General features: G+C 34.1%; 2 protein-coding genes across 2 annotated transcripts; both read left to right on the top strand.

The window, feature by feature from the left end:
- Window positions 1-377: 377 nt before the first annotated feature.
- On the top strand, window positions 378-2,635 carry LOC133290783 (serine/threonine-protein kinase SAPK2-like). Its single transcript, XM_061488898.1, has 9 exons — window positions 378-497; window positions 609-683; window positions 946-1,047; window positions 1,425-1,478; window positions 1,583-1,675; window positions 1,762-1,854; window positions 1,949-2,053; window positions 2,158-2,256; window positions 2,354-2,635. The coding sequence occupies exons 1-9, from the start codon at window positions 378-380 to the stop codon at window positions 2,633-2,635; spliced, it is 1,023 nt and encodes a 340-aa protein (XP_061344882.1).
- A 3,611-nt stretch (window positions 2,636-6,246) lies between these two features.
- On the top strand, window positions 6,247-17,172 carry LOC133290324 (uncharacterized). Its single transcript, XM_061488408.1, has 14 exons — window positions 6,247-6,497; window positions 6,627-6,693; window positions 6,813-6,928; window positions 7,623-7,689; window positions 7,828-7,876; window positions 7,997-8,082; window positions 8,267-8,517; window positions 8,604-8,659; window positions 9,380-9,465; window positions 13,875-13,967; window positions 14,607-14,934; window positions 15,104-15,630; window positions 16,378-16,612; window positions 16,707-17,172. The coding sequence occupies exons 1-14, from the start codon at window positions 6,247-6,249 to the stop codon at window positions 16,952-16,954; spliced, it is 2,460 nt and encodes an 819-aa protein (XP_061344392.1). The 3' UTR covers window positions 16,955-17,172.
- The last annotated feature ends 196 nt before the right edge of the window (window positions 17,173-17,368 follow it).

Genomic DNA, 17,368 nt, shown 5'->3' with positions numbered 1-17,368 from the left:
AATATCTCAAAAAAATAAATAAAGAATTATAAGTAACAAGTGTTATATTGTGAGAACTATTATATAATACATTTTAAAAAATATTTTTATGCATATTAATTATAATTCAATTACTTAAGCCAATTGTAATTGTGGCTTGCCAATAAAGGACGTCTAGAACCCAAAACCCAATCATTTTTTTTGGCAAAACTTTGAGCATTGGACTCTAGACTAGAGGCCAAAAAAAGAAAAATGCGATAACCAATAGTACATGTACAAGTACAAGGAGAAACGCGCAGAAAGAGAAGGTTGTTCAGTTCCATAGCTAGCTGAAATACTTCAATTAATACAATAACTTGTTGTCGTTAGCTGAGGAGTTAAAGCTTGCAAGCTTAACCATGGAAAGTTATGAGATAATTAAAGATATTGGGTCAGGGAACTTTGGTGTGGCAAAGCTGGTAAGGGAAAAATGGAGTAATGAGTTCTACGCTGTCAAGTTTATTGAGAGAGGCATCAAGGTTCTATTTTTAAACTGCATTTCTCTTCCTGTGTATCTTTTCTGTTGTTATATCTCGTATATATGCACTTCGGATTGTCCTTAGTTAATGGAGTTTTATTGGGTTTTGCAGATTGACGAGCACGTGCAAAGGGAGATTATAAATCATAGATCCTTGAAGCATCCCAATATCATTAGATTTAAAGAGGTAATTACAGCCATTTTCTCTGCTTCTCCTTCATAATTCAGCTTTATCTCCTATCATACATAGGTCCCTGAAGCATCTCAATTTTCACTGCCATTTTCTTTTTTATTTTCCTTGAAAGGATTTTCCAGAATCTTTTATAAAGAACTGAACTTGAAAACTTTTCAATTTGATTTCTTATATTCCTACTCTTATGGAATTGATTGCTTATTATGTCTTGCTTTTCATGATAATTTGTAACATATGAAATGGTCATTCATCGCAGGTGTTACTTACTCCAACTCATCTAGCAATAGTCATGGAATATGCTGCAGGGGGAGAACTATTTGAAAGAATATGCAGTGCCGGTAGATTCAGTGAGGACGAGGTAGATTAGTTCATTTCTTTTAAATGATAACAGAAAGCTTCAGCGGCTTCATGATAGTACTTTTGTCCAAGACTCCATTATATTGGTTAATTTTTTACATTCTAAAACAGTAATCAAGATTGCTTCCACTGTACATTTTGCATTATGCACAGTAGGAGTACTGTTTCTGCTTAAGCAAATGTACACATTAGTGTTGAAATTTTGAATGGCCTGTTGGTTCCAACGTAGTTCAATAGAGGCCTGTAATTAATATATTTTACTCATAAAATTTCAATTTTTGTATTTATAAGTTTGTTAGTATTTAATTTGGTCATTGTATCTGGTGTCTATTTTGTAAACAGAAAACCTCATTCTGAATTCTTCTTTTGCTTGCACAGGCAAGATATTTCTTCCAGCAGTTGATTTCTGGAGTCAGCTATTGCCATTCAATGGTACCATTCTTGTCCAAATCTGAATCTAAATTGTTTCCTTTTCAATGAATGTTTCAATTCCAGTCAGACTACTTTAGCTGAATTGAAGATATATTTTCATGCAGGAAATTTGCCATAGAGATCTTAAGCTGGAAAACACACTTTTAGATGGAAGCTCAGCACCTCGACTCAAAATTTGCGACTTTGGTTACTCAAAGGCAATAACTTGACACTTAATTTCATTTAAAATATGTTTCAGAGTCTAGTTAGACCCTATTACAAAGTGTTCTGCTTCTTTCTTCAGTCATCTGTTCTGCACTCCCAGCCAAAATCTACTGTAGGAACCCCTGCTTATATTGCACCAGAGGTCTTGTCAAGAAGAGAATATGATGGGAAGGTAACTTTACATCTAGCTTTTCCTTTAATTATGTAAGCTGGGTATTACTCATTTGGCCACCTATATGTTCTTATCCTTTAGAATGAATGATTAGGTTGCAGATGTTTGGTCTTGTGGGGTGACCTTATATGTGATGTTGGTTGGCGCTTATCCTTTTGAAGACCCAGAAGACCCAAGAAATTTCAGAAAAACACTTCAGGTTAGTTGGGTCAACAAATATAATGAATTGCCTTTGCTCGAATTTCCAAGTGTAAGATAACCAATCACGGAATTTATTAATTTATTGTGGATAATTTTTGACAGCGAATTCTTAGTGTCCACTATTCTATTCCAGACTATGTTCGTTTAACTAAAGAGTGTAGGCACCTTTTATCCCGAATATTTGTGGCCAACCCGGAGAAGGTACAATTATTTGTGTTTGTTGCATAAGATAAAATTTATATATTTAATTATTAGGTTATAAATATGATGTCAACTTTGAGTTACATTATTGATGCAGAGAATTACGATACCAGAGATTAAAATGCACCCGTGGTTCCTAAAGAACTTGCCACTAGAATTTATGAACGAAGGTGAAGGTGGGTTGCAAAATGATGTCAATGATTCATCTCAGAGCATTGAAGAAATACTAAGCATAATTCAAGAGGCTCGGAAGCCAGGTGAAGGCCCAAAAGTTGGTGAGCTGTCTGTTGGGGGTAGCATGGATCTTGATGATATGGATGCAGATGATGCTGACATCGATGATATTGATACAAGCGGTGATTTTGTTTGTGCATTGTGAATTTGTGATTGATGCTTGCGTCTGTGCACTTTGCAGACCAATTCTCGCTGAAAAGTAGTTTTAAGATAAGATATTCCTTTGCACTCTTAACGAGATAGGGATCAAACAAATGCTCTTTTTCAATAGGTTTTTATTTTCCTTTCATTGGAAGTTGTTTGTCTTGATCTCTACCTAAGTGGGAATTAGGGGATGTTACTGATTTCTTGCTTTAATGCTTTCGCACTTTGACCAAAAAATTAAGATTGTAAGATATATGTTCTTCTTATATAATAATATATGTTTATTGGGTTTCTGTTAGCACGAACCATTAAGTTATTTGCGATGTGTTTTGTTTTTTGAACTCGTATAATTATTAGAGGAATCTTATATTTATAAATTTTTTGTTTATAAATTCTTATAAGTTATACTATATTTGACTGATCATACTTTAATCAAGAGTGTATGACCGGTCATACTTAGTGTAATTTGTAAAAAAAAATTGTAAACAGATTATTCTCCTAATTAGGGATGACATTATGGGTTGAATCCGACGGATCAAACCGCAAATTCGTCAAAACGGGACGGGGTGGGTTGTACATTTCAACCCATCAACCCATCTCAATCTGTTCCGCTTAGTTGTGGGTCAAAACGAGTTGGTGGTGAATCGGGGCGAGTTGACTTGCGGGTCAGTTTTTTTTTACTATTGCGTAATACTTTATTTGGCACTAAGCTTTTGTGATATGAAATTTTTTTATCTCCCCTAGAAAAAATAAAAAGAAAAACTTTATTTAAGACAAAGATTATCTATATATGGAGGCAAAAATAAGTTCCTAAAAAATGTATGACTGAAATTAGTGTACATTTAGATGTGAGATTGAAAAAAAATAAGGGGATTATGAAATGAAAATAAGTAATATTATAAAATTAATAAAATATTTATTTTTAATTTTTAATTAATTTTTATTTTTTAGACGGATTGACCCGCCAATTCACCACTAATCGGGTGGATTGAAATTTTCGATCCATATCAAAATATGGAGTGAGACGAGCCTACTCATTTTTGAAAGATTGGCGGCGAGATAGAGTGAGTCGGGACGAATAGATAAGTTTTGCCACGTCTACCCTGCCAGCTCTACCTCTAATTATAAATGTGATATGGCAAATTCACATTTGTATAATAATATCTTTATATCAGCATTGGATAAAAGCACTAGAGTAGACCATGCTGCACGATCACGGAAGCTTAAAAATTAAAAATATGATCCTTTTGTTGAATTAGAGTTTGCTTATATTTTTTAATTGAGAATTTTTTTGATGTCAACTTTTTCGATTGAGACACGGAATGATCTCAAGATGGGATAAATATACCACTGTTGTATTCAAGTGAGTACAATATTTTTTTAATTTTGGAAAAAAGTGCAATGTGGTACAAAAATAAATTTGAAAAGTGGAACTTTTTTTCAAAAGTGAAAAAATGTTGTACCCACTTAAATACAACAGTTGTATCAAAGACTTATCTCTGAAGACGATACTCCACGTCGGTATTGTGCATGGATTTTGGAAATTAATCTCCATAGGTGCTGGTTAAGGTTCGAACTTTAGTATTTAAGACGAAGAATATGTTTCTTTAATTACTAAGCCAACCTCTTAACTTTTCTTATTAAGTTTGATGATAACATAATGCCTCGCGTATTGGAGTGAAATGGTGAGATGTTGCTCTAATGTACATTACTATAAAAAAATTCTTTTAATTTGCTTTAGAAATAATTAAGACTGCTCTTTTTCAGGACTGTAATGCTGGTCTTTAGTCATAAAAAATGTTTTACATTTGCATTCAATCTTATATTAGTACATTAATGAGAATTTATTTAATAATTTGACTATATTTATAATCACGCGACATATCAAATGCCAAAATATTATTTTAATTCATTGAAAAAAGCAATAATAAAACAACAAAATTACATAGTCACCTGCACTCCTTGAATTACTAGCACTTAAATTATTTAAAAATCAAACAAATTATAGATATTTTATACCATGTTGTCTCTTATTTAAAATAAATAAATAAATGGACACTAAGATACATAATGCCTTTAATTTTTAATAAAATTGTAGCAACGTATCCTATCAACTTTTTAATTGGTCAGATTTATTCTATTAATTATTTATTTTAATGACCAATTTCAACAACCGTGTGACTTAAAGAGGGAATTTGGGCGTACATTCAGATAGAATAATGAATATAATTTATGAGCAAATTTTTGGTACATCCAATATATCGAAAATAGATAAATTTCTTTCCATTTTCCATTATAATCCTTACATGTAGTATTAAAAAATGAGTATACCGAGTTGGTATACCTGTAGTATTAAAAAATTATCCGTAATTTAGACCAATTAAGAAGTTTGGGGATAAACTGCATATCACTGCCTGACTCGAGATCTGAACCTGATCATGAGTAGGTCAGCATTTAGAACTCGAACGTCACAGCTTCTTATCCTTAATCAATTGATTATATTTTTTATTTAATCAACTCATTTATTTTGCAAGATAAATTATTAAGTGCCTTAAAAAACTCTTACTTTTATATCATTATTTTATATGAGTTATTTTTGCATATTTAACGATATTTTTAACCTATTATTAAAAAAAATATGGGTTATGTTTATCTACTTTTACATAAGATAACTACATTTCCTACACACACACAAGCTAGGTGGGTCCCATTTCTTTTTTTTTCTCTCTCCTCTTACTTATGGGTCCCACTTACAATCTTGTTTCTACAACATAAGATAAGCATTTTCCTACAACATAAGAAAATTATTTTCCAAAAAATATATATCGAATAATACAAAAAAAAAATATTTTTTTCTTATTGTAAAAGTATAATAGTTTCTCATTTTGCAATTGAGAATAGCATAACGCGATGTTAAAAAAAATAAACGTATTCAAAAGTTAATGAAAATTTCCATATTTTCAAATCCGTCTTTAAAAAAAATCTAAAAACCATATCGTAGTTTCTAAAACAATTATAAGTATCCATTATATTAATTTTTTTTAGGAACTACTGTCCGGTAATAATGATTAGTATAATTGACATCTTTGTATGCAATGATTTACATGTATCCATTGCATACCTCGATTCACAGTTGCATTTACTTAAGCTAGGAAAACCTTACCAGTTGCAATGATGTTTACCTTCAATTTTTTTTTTTTAATTTTTAAAATCTAGTTACTAGGAAAACCTTACATGTCTATCTCTCTGGTTGCAGTTTGCGTGAGTGCTAGAGAGGAATAAATCTTTGGTACTACTGTTGCATAAAAAATTCAATATTTCCCACTAATAAAAATATTACATGTTACTTAAAGTTTTTTTTTTTCTCCTATAATATGTAATACTTCCATTAGTGAGATGCACTGAATCTTTGTATAAGAGTAGCACGAAAGATTTATTCGCTAGAGAGATAGACAAGGGCCCAATCACTCGATGGCATGATTTGGGTTAGAGCTGAGTTTCGAGAAAGGCCCAATCAGTGAATGGCACGATATGCTAAAACCCTACCATAAAAAACATGGCTCGTGTTTAAAAGTTCAGTTCAATTCAATTCCAAAGCATAAGCAGGTTAGGATGGGGCGTGGCGGGAGGTCACGCACTCAAAGAAAGCATTTCCGTCAGAACAGAGAAAATGTGTGGAAGCGTTCAAAATCGGATCCTGATTCTTCCGACACCAAAAATCCTCATTGGACTCCGTTCTCCACTGAGAACCCTGCTTTCGATGACTATTACAAGGAGCAAGGGGTAGTGGATCCTCAAGAATGGGATCAATTTGTCACGGTTCTCAGAACTCCTTTGCCTGCATCCTTTAGAATCAATTCTAGGTTAACCATTTCTATTCTCTATCAACTCATCTTTCCGTTTCATTCCTACACTTTCAACGTTAACTGTCGTTTACATCTTTTTACTATATTCACATAAAATTTGCGTTTCGTTTTGTTTGGTGATTGCAGTAGCCAGTTCTCTGACGACATTCGCTCCCAACTGGAGAATGAATTTGTGCAATCTCTTCGTGCTGAGGTATGTCAATTGCAAAAATGGCCGTTATAAAAGTGTTGCTACTGCTTTTGTTTTTGTTGTTTTGTTGTTGTTGCTTTCGTTTTGTGCCTCTATTTTTGGTTGTGAATTGTTACTTGTAGGTTGTTGAAGGAGGTGAGACAGAGGCTATTAGGCCATTGCCGTGGTATCCTGGGAATTTTGCTTGGCATTCGAATTTTTCTCGGATGCAGCTCAGGAAGAACCAAACACTTGAGAGGTAATAGATTTTGACGATCTATGAGTTGCATTTGATTGCATGGCACTAACACAACCAACGGATTCCTTCTAGCAGTGCAATATGTACATGGACGTGTTAGGACTCAGGACTTTTAAGTATGGATATCACCCCAATCATGACGAGGATGCATATATTTCATATCTATTTATATGTTTTCTGCATGATATATGAATGAATTAATTCAAAGATTGTCATTTCGTCCCTGAATATTCTTCCCCTTCCTTAATATTGAAAAATTACCCCCCAAAAGGAATGTTGATTTACACCCACCTGACCAAACTGATGAATTTTTTTAACAAAAGCTCTTGTAAGAATAATAAGTCTTACACTCAATTTGAGCCGTTGATTTTCATGTATCAATCAATTGTACTTGATTGGATTACTCTCATTAATTAATTATTAATTCTCAATAAATTACGACCGTTAGATGCACAATAAACAATGGTTAAGATTGAGCGTAAAATTTATTATTCTTACACCTGTGTAAAAATATCCTACCCCTATATATATATATATATATATATATATATATATGTGTATATGCGTGTGTGTGTGTGTATTAGAATTCCTGAACAGGATACTGTCAAACAATTAATTGAAACGAATTATGCATATTACTTAGTTCTTATGAACAATATGTCACTTGCTTCCTCTGATTATGTTAACCACGCAGGTTCCATGAATTCTTAAAGCTAGAAAATGAAATTGGAAATATCACAAGACAGGAAGCTGTTAGTATGGTGGGTCACTTTACATACTCTTTCAATCTTCAATATCATTCCAAATGATTTTTAATGGTTTAGTGCCTGTAGGTTACTTGTTGTTCTAACCTTTCAAGAATTTATCTTATGTTACTCTAATGGTTGTTTTCAACGTAGGTGCCTCCCCTCTTCTTGGATGTGCATTCAGATCATTTTGTTCTTGATAGTAAGCAACTTCTAGTGCACAAAGTACATTTTATTTTTACCAGCCCTAATTCTATTTGCTTCATTTGGAAGAAAACTTTGGTGTTTTTGACTATTTTACTTTTTCTTTGCTTTTGTTCAGTGTGTGCTGCACCAGGTTCGAAAACATTCCAATTGCTTGAGATCATACACCAATCAACTAAAGCAGGATCACTACCTGATGGAATGGTTTGTGGCATTTTAACTAAAACATGTTTTTCTATGTTTCTTTGCCTTTTTGTTTTTATTTTTTTATCAGGTATGCAATATCTTATTTGATTTTCTGGACTAAATAGTTTTCTAAATTTGACCTGTTCTGATTGGGCAAGCTAAATGTGGAGCATTTGCTGATTAGTGTCCTTTTTCTTATTAGGTTATAGCAAATGATCTTGATGTCCAAAGATGTAATCTTCTCATCCACCAAACAAAACGTATGTGCACGGCCAACCTAATTGTTACTAATCACGAAGCACAGAACTTCCCTGGATGCCGTTTAAACAGGAATTATGAAAGGATGGAGTCAGATCAGAAGATTGGCCAACTGTTATTTGATCGTGTTCTGTGTGATGTCCCATGCAGTGGAGATGGTACCCTTCGTAAGGCACCTGATCTATGGAGGAAATGGTAGCTTTTATTCCTTTCTCCAGATTCCCTTTCTTTTCTTTTCAACCACCAAACTACTGTTCAATACTTATTTTACTTTTTTACAGGAACACAGGGATGGGACATGGGCTTCATAGCCTACAAGTTTTAATTGCTATGCGAGGTACTTTCTGTTTCTGATTGTTCTATATATCTATTTTAGCACATGCCTTTCTTAGGCTTGTTTTGCTGTTTCCTTAAAAGGTGTGGTTATTTTCCTCAATTATTTTTGGTTGTCTTTTTCAATTAAAAGATTGGTAATAGCCAACGGGTGTTGGCTCACCCAGTCAACTTTCCGCTCATGAAATTTGCATGACTCGGGTTCAAACCCAAGGGTCTCTGTCTCTGCTAGTAGGCAATATGTAATTTCATCGTATATGCTTACTGAGATTGGTGGTTTGTCTTTGTCCTAGCCTTAGAATGAGGAGAGCCTTCCCTCACCCTACAAAGTTTTGTCACCATAAAAGGAAAGGTTGATAATAAGATTGCGTAAGTCTACCTATGCTTCGAGATCAAGTTTGCTTTGTAAATTATTGTTCTATGTTTCTGGGCCGACTTGCATTTTGTTGAGCATGAAGGACCAAACTAGCAATTACTCAACGTGTCACATTTGTTGTGTGTCTTTTGGAGATGGAAGGCATTTTTTACACCAAATATTAATTTCATATTATTTAGTTTGAACTGACTTCCTCTTGTTGCCTAGTTCTATAATTTTGAAGACAGATTATTATGGTAAAAAAATACTTATATTTATTGTCTTAGCTTAATAGAATGAGCTAGGGTTTGTGAGACTTGGATTTTAAGATGATTTTGGCAATCTCAACAGCTATTTTGATTTTCTCAGGTATATCTTTACTTAAAATTGGTGGAAGAATGGTTTATTCAACATGCTCAATGAACCCTATTGAGAATGAAGCTGTGATTGCAGAGGTATTCTACCTTGAATTTTCTATACTTTAGTGCAGCCACCGTAGTTGTGAACTTTTCTCAAAAAAGTGCTTTGATATCTTAAGATCAACTAAATGACTAATTACCTTTGAATCATGGGTGCATTGATTTCTTAAGCTTACTTCTACCACGTAGGCACTTGGTATGGGCAAGCCTTAGGTATGTGTTACATTTTGTCCCCCTTTGATGAATCTAGATCACAAAATTTTGTTCAAATGATTACTAATTTGTTTGTAAAGCGACTAGATCAATTGTGGAATCAATCCATCCTCTTATTCTTGGGACACTAGGTGTACTGCACACGTTTAATCTTGCTCTGAAAAACATTTGTACACTTAAGAATACACCAGATAATAAGATGATTTATAGTGTTAGGGGTCTAAATTGGCCAGACCTATGTAGAATATTTTGAGCCTAACTTGATTATTAGCCTGATGCAGGCTAAATTATAGGTCTGGCCATAGTAGTCAATAGCGGCGCTATTGCGCCGCAAGCCGCGCCAGTTGCGCTTTGCGGAGCTTCGTCGCAACCATCTGCGTCGCGTCGCACCAAATCACAATAGCGGCCGTTGCGGCCAAATCTCACCGCAATAGTGTCTTTTTATGGTTTTAACCCTAACCCACTCTCTCTTTCTGCCTCTCTGTTGTGCGTCTCTCTTCTGCCTCTCTTGCTTTCTTTATTGCGCTCGTTTCTTCTCTACTTCTCTCTTATAGTAGAGAAGTTCAATGTGGAAGCCATGAACGAAGAAGCAAAGCTTCGAGTGAGAGAAATAGTGAGTGAGAGAGAGAGAAATAGTAAGAGAGAGAGAACAGATGAAGGAGAAAAAGAGAAGCTGTGAGAGAGAGAACGGATGAAAGAGAAAAAGTGAGAGAGAAAGAGATTCTAATCTATCTTTATTTAAAGAAAAGAAAAGTACATTTGTCAGAAAAGTGATTCACAAGTATTATAGTAACAGTGGGTAAAACTATTTCTATATCCAAAAAAAAAAATGTATCATTAAAAGGTAACTAAGGTAAAACACTAAAGTAACTAAGATAAATCTGGTAAATCAGTCAAGTATAGTTACAACTAAAGGTAGTACAACTATAGCTTAAGTTTGGACACTTATTACTAAGAGGTAACATGTCAACTCTGCCTTTATTTATTTTATTTATTTTATTTATCTTTATATTTTTTTTATTTGTATTTTTTTTGGGTGTTATTATTTTTTTAATAATTTATTATGTTACACACACACATATATATATACATATAATTTGTTTTTTTAATAAATATATTTTTGAGTAAACACCCTTTTTAGTCCCTGTTAATATTTACGAAGTCCTTTTTAGTCCCTGGCAATAAAAAAGGACCAAATTGATCCCTGAAATTACAAAAAAAGGGCCATGTTAGTTCTTATGTCAACTCCCAAATATGTAGAGTGACCCTTTTCTTGTACTTTCAGGGACCAATTTGGTCCTTTTTTATTGCCAGGGACTGAAAAGAACTTCGTAGATATTGCCAGGGACTAAAAAGGGTGTTTACTCTATATTTTTTCTGCTATTTCCGCAACTGCAACCCGCAATAACGCTATAGCGGTTTTCAGGGTTGGCCGTATCAGGCCGCAATCCGCATTTGATAACTATGGGTCTGGCCTATTTCATTTAGAAAATTGGCTATGGAGATTTTCATACATAAATAACTACTTTAACTACTTCATCAAAATACATGTTGCTAACTTTTTCAACTTTATATGAGCAATTTGCTGTCATGTATTGTTGGCTCATACTGCACAGAAAATAAATTAAATTAGATTCTAATTGACATTTAATCCACATCTCATGAAATTGTAAAATAATTTTAATTACTTAAGTTTATACCTTTTATGTTCTTTTCAAATCTTGTTGCGTAGCCATTTGCCATTACAAATTAATGTTTGGATTGTCTCTTAAGCTAAGCTAGTATGATAAGCATCAATAAGTTCTACATTTGTCTTTGGTTTGCTAAAATCACAAGTATTGTGCATGAAAGAAAGCTGTCCCCCAAGTAAAATCAGAGTTAAGATCTTATCGTGAAGTTGTTCATATATATGATGAAAACTCATCCTTCCTTTAATATATTGGGTCGTAGAAGAAAAATAGCTTAAAGTATTGAAATTTATCAAAGATGACAAAGACATACTAGGTGTTTTAATTTTTATTGTAGCACCAGAGTTGCATTTAGTGTTGGAGAAAGAGTTATTGGTAATTATCGTGCTAGCTTAACTGAAGAGGTCATTCAAACATTAATTTGTGGTAGAGATTAACTGCACACTAAGTATGATTTGAAGAAAAAGTAAAAAGGTGTAAAATTTAAGTAAGTGAAATTGTTTTACAATTTGATGATATTAGGATAAATGTCAAGAAAAATATAATTTAATTTATTTTATGTACGATGAACCAATTTCACATGATATTAAATTGCTCATATAAAGTTGACAATGTCAGCTATATATCGAGTTTTGATGGAGTAGTCTAATTACATATGTGTGTATGAAAATCTCCATAGTCGATTTTCGATATGAAATAATAGGGTGCTATTGGTAATACTCTTATTTCATACTATTTAAGAACTTGCATACCATTGGCATAATACTCATTTTATTATGTAATTAAGCAAAAGGCCTATAATTTTGCAAAAGGCCTGATAGTCATAGGCTTAGAAGTCTGTAGGCCTATTACAATTACAAGCTAATAGGTCAGGCCTATAATTTAGCCTGCGTTAAGCTAATAGGTCGTGATAGACTCAAAATATGTTACGTAGGCATGGACTATTTATGTCAAAGTCTTTCCTGGCCTATTTATACCCCTAGCTGAGTTCCATTAATTGCGGTCTCCATTCTCTGATCTATATTTAGCAACGAATACTGATCTCGTTTTAAAGGTGATGTTCAAAAGGCTATTTGTTTGAAAGAAACAATTTTGAATGCCTCGGAGCAGATGCCATTCAGAATTGGATGGATACAATTAAAGGCCAAATAACTTTTTTTATGGTAAGAGTAGATGACAATTGGGATTGCAAGGAGGATTAACATCCAATGGTAACTCCTCTAATTTTTTAGCTAGTGAAGAGGTTACTAATTAATTTCAACAGGGGGTGGTTAGAAATGGACCAAAGATAGACACTTGATGCATGACATTAATAAATATTACAATATGTAAGTTCAATATTAATTTATGGTTTATCCATGTACTGTGAGAAACATAGTAACTCTAAAAGTAATAAATTTTTAACTATGCATAAGATTTAGTGTCTAGTTTGCCCTCACAATACAAGATAATCCTTAATTAATTATTAGTGATAATTCATGGGTTATGTGTTGATGCCTTGCAAACAGGTGCATTATTAGTAATAATTTGGACAACAATTTTGGGGTCTGACCTCACCAATGGTGGACAAATCAGATTAGCAATGTGATGTTTGTTCTAGTATTCACTTGAACCATCAATAGCCTTCAAGGGTATAGGTCCTGAATTGGAGGCAGTCATGGAGTTTCTTTGTGCATCAATCTAACCGTTAGTCACTATACTTACACATTTTTATAGTCATTAGCCAAGTGTCTTTGATAGATTGAAGTAACCTCAACAGGTGGATTGTTTTATTTGCAATGTTTTAGTTCTTATAGCATTATAGTTATGTGGAAGAAACCTAAGACAGATGTGTTTGCAGCATATATGAATGAACTAACAACATAAGGATTTCTAGCAACATTGAGTAAATCAGTAATATAAAATAGACTAGCTATTTCACATGATAAATGCTCTCTTCCTAATTGTCCTCCACTGTCTCTTCTCTTGCTCCCATCAAAATACATATCAGCTATTGGTTGGTTAAAATTTGTAAATCCAATAAGTAAAGGGACTTGCATTGTCTTGTTTTTTAGGAGCCTCTTTATCTATTTGTTTCATCTATGCAAGATATTCATTTAGTACAGCTGAACATATACTCACCCCATTTCATTTAGAATCGCTGGAGACTACAAATGACCACTGTGTCAATGCTGGAAAGTGCAGAATTGCCACCGAATATTGCAAATGGCCACCATAAGCTATGCTAGAAAAGGAAGAATTGAAAGATGTGAATTGTCTAGATCATGAGAAACACTGCTTTTTTGTGCATAATTTGTAAGCCCATACTTAGCCATCCCAAGCCGTACTCATTTTCAAAAGTTAAAAAAAGATAAAGTTCGTACTAGGTATTTACTGGGGCATATGCATGCTTCGTAGGGGTATGCTTAAGAAATCAGTGTATCCATGCTTTAGAGATTAACATCAACATTGCTTGTATCTTTTGGCTTTTTATATAGTGAGGAGCTCTGCTCAATTTCTCTCTCTCTCTCTATATATATTTTTTATTGTTCTCTCGTGTTGCAGGTTTTGCAGAGGTGTGGAGGGTCTGTTAAACTTCTTGATGTCTCTAGTGAGCTTCCGCAACTCATTCGTCGGTCAGGTCTCAAGAGATGGAAGGTTTGTGTTGTGTTTGCAGTGACCAGTTGACCATCTATTTCTTTGAAAAGTCAGTGTTTTGAAGATAATACATGTAATATTAGGAAAAAATATGCTGCGCCTACCTATACATGTCAAAGTTTTAGTGCGTATCTCATCTTCATGGATTTTCTAGGACATAATGCCCTTTCACATGATGTGATGAGACACCCTGAATGGTTTTGAAGGAAATTTGTAGGTATTTGGCTTTCTTAGTATCCTATGTCTCTTCCAATTCCAACTCTTGAGAGTGCTGGGTTGAAATTTATGAATAGGTGTTATTCCTTGCCATATGATGGACTTGGGATTTTTTTTTTTCCTGATTGGCTTTTGTTTGGAATATGTCTGGTAGTACGTTATTTCTAATCCAATTTCTGATATTCGATCAGTTGGATGTCCATCAAGTTATGTCCACATTATTGTGGATGGTAAAAAATAAAGTTTCAAACTTCGTGAACAGAAAATTCTTATCCATGTCCAACTTGAACATGTATTCCAGCAGAAGCTGTAGGTTTTGCATGTGATTCAGCTTTTGGCTTAAAATGTAGAAGAGGTTAAGTTTGTCTTACAGCAATATGCATTTAAAATTTTTTAATGGTGTTTGATTTTGGAGAGATGCAGGTAAATGACAGGGGTACATGGTTGGTCTCTTACAAAGATGTTCCTAAGTTTCGTAGAAGTGTAATTCTCCCCAGTATGTTTCCTTCTGGCAAAAGCTATCAGGATCTTGTTGACAGTAATTGTAATGTTGACATGGGAGATGACATTACTAACGGTGATAATGGAAATGCTGAAGATGGTATTCAAGCAGTAGAGAATCCTGTGATGCCTGAGTCTGCTGAGGAAGTTTCTGAGTTTCCTCTAGAGCATTGCATGAGGATAGTGCCTCAGGATCAGAACACTGGAGCCTTCTTCATTGCTGTACTGCAAAAAGTTTCCCCTCTGCCAGGTAATTTGTCATCTGATTACATTTGTCTCTCTCTCTGACTCTGTTAAACGATAATCAGGAAATTCTTGTGAACATGGGAAATACTTCCAAGTTATCATTTCTGTTTATGTTCATATTGACACAGACTTTTGCTTCCCATAATAGGTTTGTAATTGTTTTCTTTCCTCAGCAATTCCGGAAAAACCTAAAATAGAAATTGATGAGCAGTATGTAGAACCAGCAGACCAGAGTCTGAAGGATGCACAAGTACTGCAGATTAATTCATTAGCAAGTGCACATGAGGTCTTCGAAGCAGTTGCAGAGGAAAATGTAAATGACGATGAACCCAATACCGAAGATTTGGAAGTCAGTCCTGTTACATGTGAAGAACAGAATGCCAAGGAAACTCAAGAGCCCCATAATATACAAAACATGGCAAAGAAGGTTCCAGGCAAAAGAAAGCTTCAAATTCAAGGCAAATGGAGAGGTGTTGACCCTGTTGTCTTTCTCAAAGATGAAGCAATCATTAATAGTATAAGGGCTTTTTATGGGATCGATGAGCATTTTCCATTCAACGGTCACCTTGTTACAAGAAACAATGATACAAGTCATGTGAAAAGAATTTACTATATTTCCAAGTCAGTCAAGGATGTTCTTGAGTTGAACTTCTCAGGTGGGCAGCAACTTAAAATAACTTCCATTGGCCTGAAGATGTTTGTAAGTATATTTTATTGTTGGTATTATTATTTTATGTGGTTGATTTAATTATCACCTATGCTCCTAATTTTAAATAGAAAAAGATGTCTGTATATAATAATGATCTATTCTCACCATTAGAAAAGGCCCAAGAACAAAGGTTGGTAGATGACTGTGTAGGCACAGGAGATCCATCTAGGCATGGGAGACAGATTTTATCAGAGTTTGATTAGCAAAAGTAAACTGTATGAACTTTTTTTAACATTTTGATACTGAAGAAGTTGATACTGATTATACAATTGTTTGTGGCTTCTATTAGAGTTTGACTGTTAGAGAACAGTACTTCATGAGTTGTTTCTGAAATTGTTCAGTACTTGGTCATTTCTTTTCTGGTTTCATCAGCTCAATTTTTAAGAACATGTTGAATTTTATTGGATATGAATTATAGTCAACTACTCTGATTTCATTTTGAGATATGATAATTGCTAAGGGTAACGTGTAAAATAATATGTACATATTTCATTTAGAACTGTTTTACTAACCTAATTTCTTTACGGAGCATTCTACAATATCACAAATAGTATGCATGCCACAAGTTATTGTCACAATCTACGCTGTTAAATTAGTAAGTTAAGGCAACTGTGATACTCATCATCTTTACTTGTAGTGGAAATATTTATTGGTTAGTCCACGACTGTTAGTGAGAAATGAGCTTTTTATTAGTTCTTTTGAATAATCGAGTGAAATATACTTGCTCTCGTCATACAGGAAAGACAAACTGCACGAGAAGGTAGCTCTGCACCATGTGCTTTTCGGATATCATCTGAAGGATTGCCCCTTATTCTCCCATACATAACCAAACAGATTCTACATGCATCTCCCGTAGATTTCAAGCATCTTCTGCAGAACAAAGACGTAAAATTTGGGGATTTTGTTGATGCTGAGTTTGGTGAAAAGGCAGCAAATCTAATGCCAGGCTGTTGTGTGGTTGCTTTGGGTGAAGGTATGTATCACCACGCTGTAGAAAAGGTCCATTGAGATCGACATTTCTGTTAACGGGGCCTTTTCCTTTTCTGCAGGGAACAAAGTTGCTACAGAGTCCCTCAAAGTGGATAACTCAACAATAGCCATTGGATGCTGGAGGGGTAGGGCGAGATTGACCGTGATGGTTACTGCAATGGACTGCCAAGAACTACTTGAAAGGCTTTTAATACGACTAGACACAGAAAAGGGCTCCTCGGGGCACATCAACAATTCCTCTAATAATGTGGGAAGTGAAGTACAGCCTGTAGAGGAGTTGAACGGTAAAAATGATGATGATGTGAAAGTTGCTGGCAGTCAGTGACTACTTAACTATCTACTAAAAAAAAGAGTGACTACTTAACAGATATTTTTGCTATTGCATTTACAAAAATGGTGATTTTTTACTTCACCCATGAATCATTAGTGATAAAATTGCTTGTTTTTGTAATTCCGTCTATGTCATGTTTGTGTTTTCGTTTCAGTACGAGACAGTTTTACTCAAAATATGGTTTGAGACTAAAGGTGCTATTCTCTAACGCACAGATGTTGGTTCATATTTTTATTAATAGTATTCTATAGCTTTGCAAGATTACATAAATTGTTTCTGGACATTATGGCTCCCATTCTATTAAAACCTGCATATCATTTTTAATTTTGGAAAGTCGTTCGAAGCTCATTCAGGTTACTAGTTACATAAATCTGGTGGGTTTTAGCCAAATTGAGAAGCATATTACTA

Source organism: Gastrolobium bilobum, unplaced genomic scaffold (assembly GCF_033153095.1).
Source record: "Gastrolobium bilobum isolate Gb01-03AN ecotype WA unplaced genomic scaffold, APGP_CSIRO_Gbil_v1 utg4377, whole genome shotgun sequence".
NCBI classification, from domain to species: domain Eukaryota; kingdom Viridiplantae; phylum Streptophyta; class Magnoliopsida; order Fabales; family Fabaceae; genus Gastrolobium; species Gastrolobium bilobum.
Note: the sequence above shows the minus strand (reverse complement) of the source record. Positions and strands in the feature narration are given on the sequence as shown.

Excerpts from the sequence above, each read along its gene's own strand:
- LOC133290783 (XM_061488898.1), top strand. The coding sequence starts at position 378 with ATGGAAAGTTATGAGATAATTAAAGATATTGGGTCAGGGAACTTTGGT. Across the intron at positions 2,054-2,157 it reads ATTTCAGAAAAACACTTCAG|CGAATTCTTAGTGTCCACTA; the intron begins GTTAGTTGGGTC and ends AATTTTTGACAG. Across the intron at positions 2,257-2,353 it reads TTGTGGCCAACCCGGAGAAG|AGAATTACGATACCAGAGAT; the intron begins GTACAATTATTT and ends TTATTGATGCAG.
- LOC133290324 (XM_061488408.1), top strand. The coding sequence starts at position 6,247 with ATGGGGCGTGGCGGGAGGTCACGCACTCAAAGAAAGCATTTCCGTCAG. Across the intron at positions 7,690-7,827 it reads GACAGGAAGCTGTTAGTATG|GTGCCTCCCCTCTTCTTGGA; the intron begins GTGGGTCACTTT and ends TTTTCAACGTAG. Across the intron at positions 7,877-7,996 it reads AGATCATTTTGTTCTTGATA|TGTGTGCTGCACCAGGTTCG; the intron begins GTAAGCAACTTC and ends GCTTTTGTTCAG.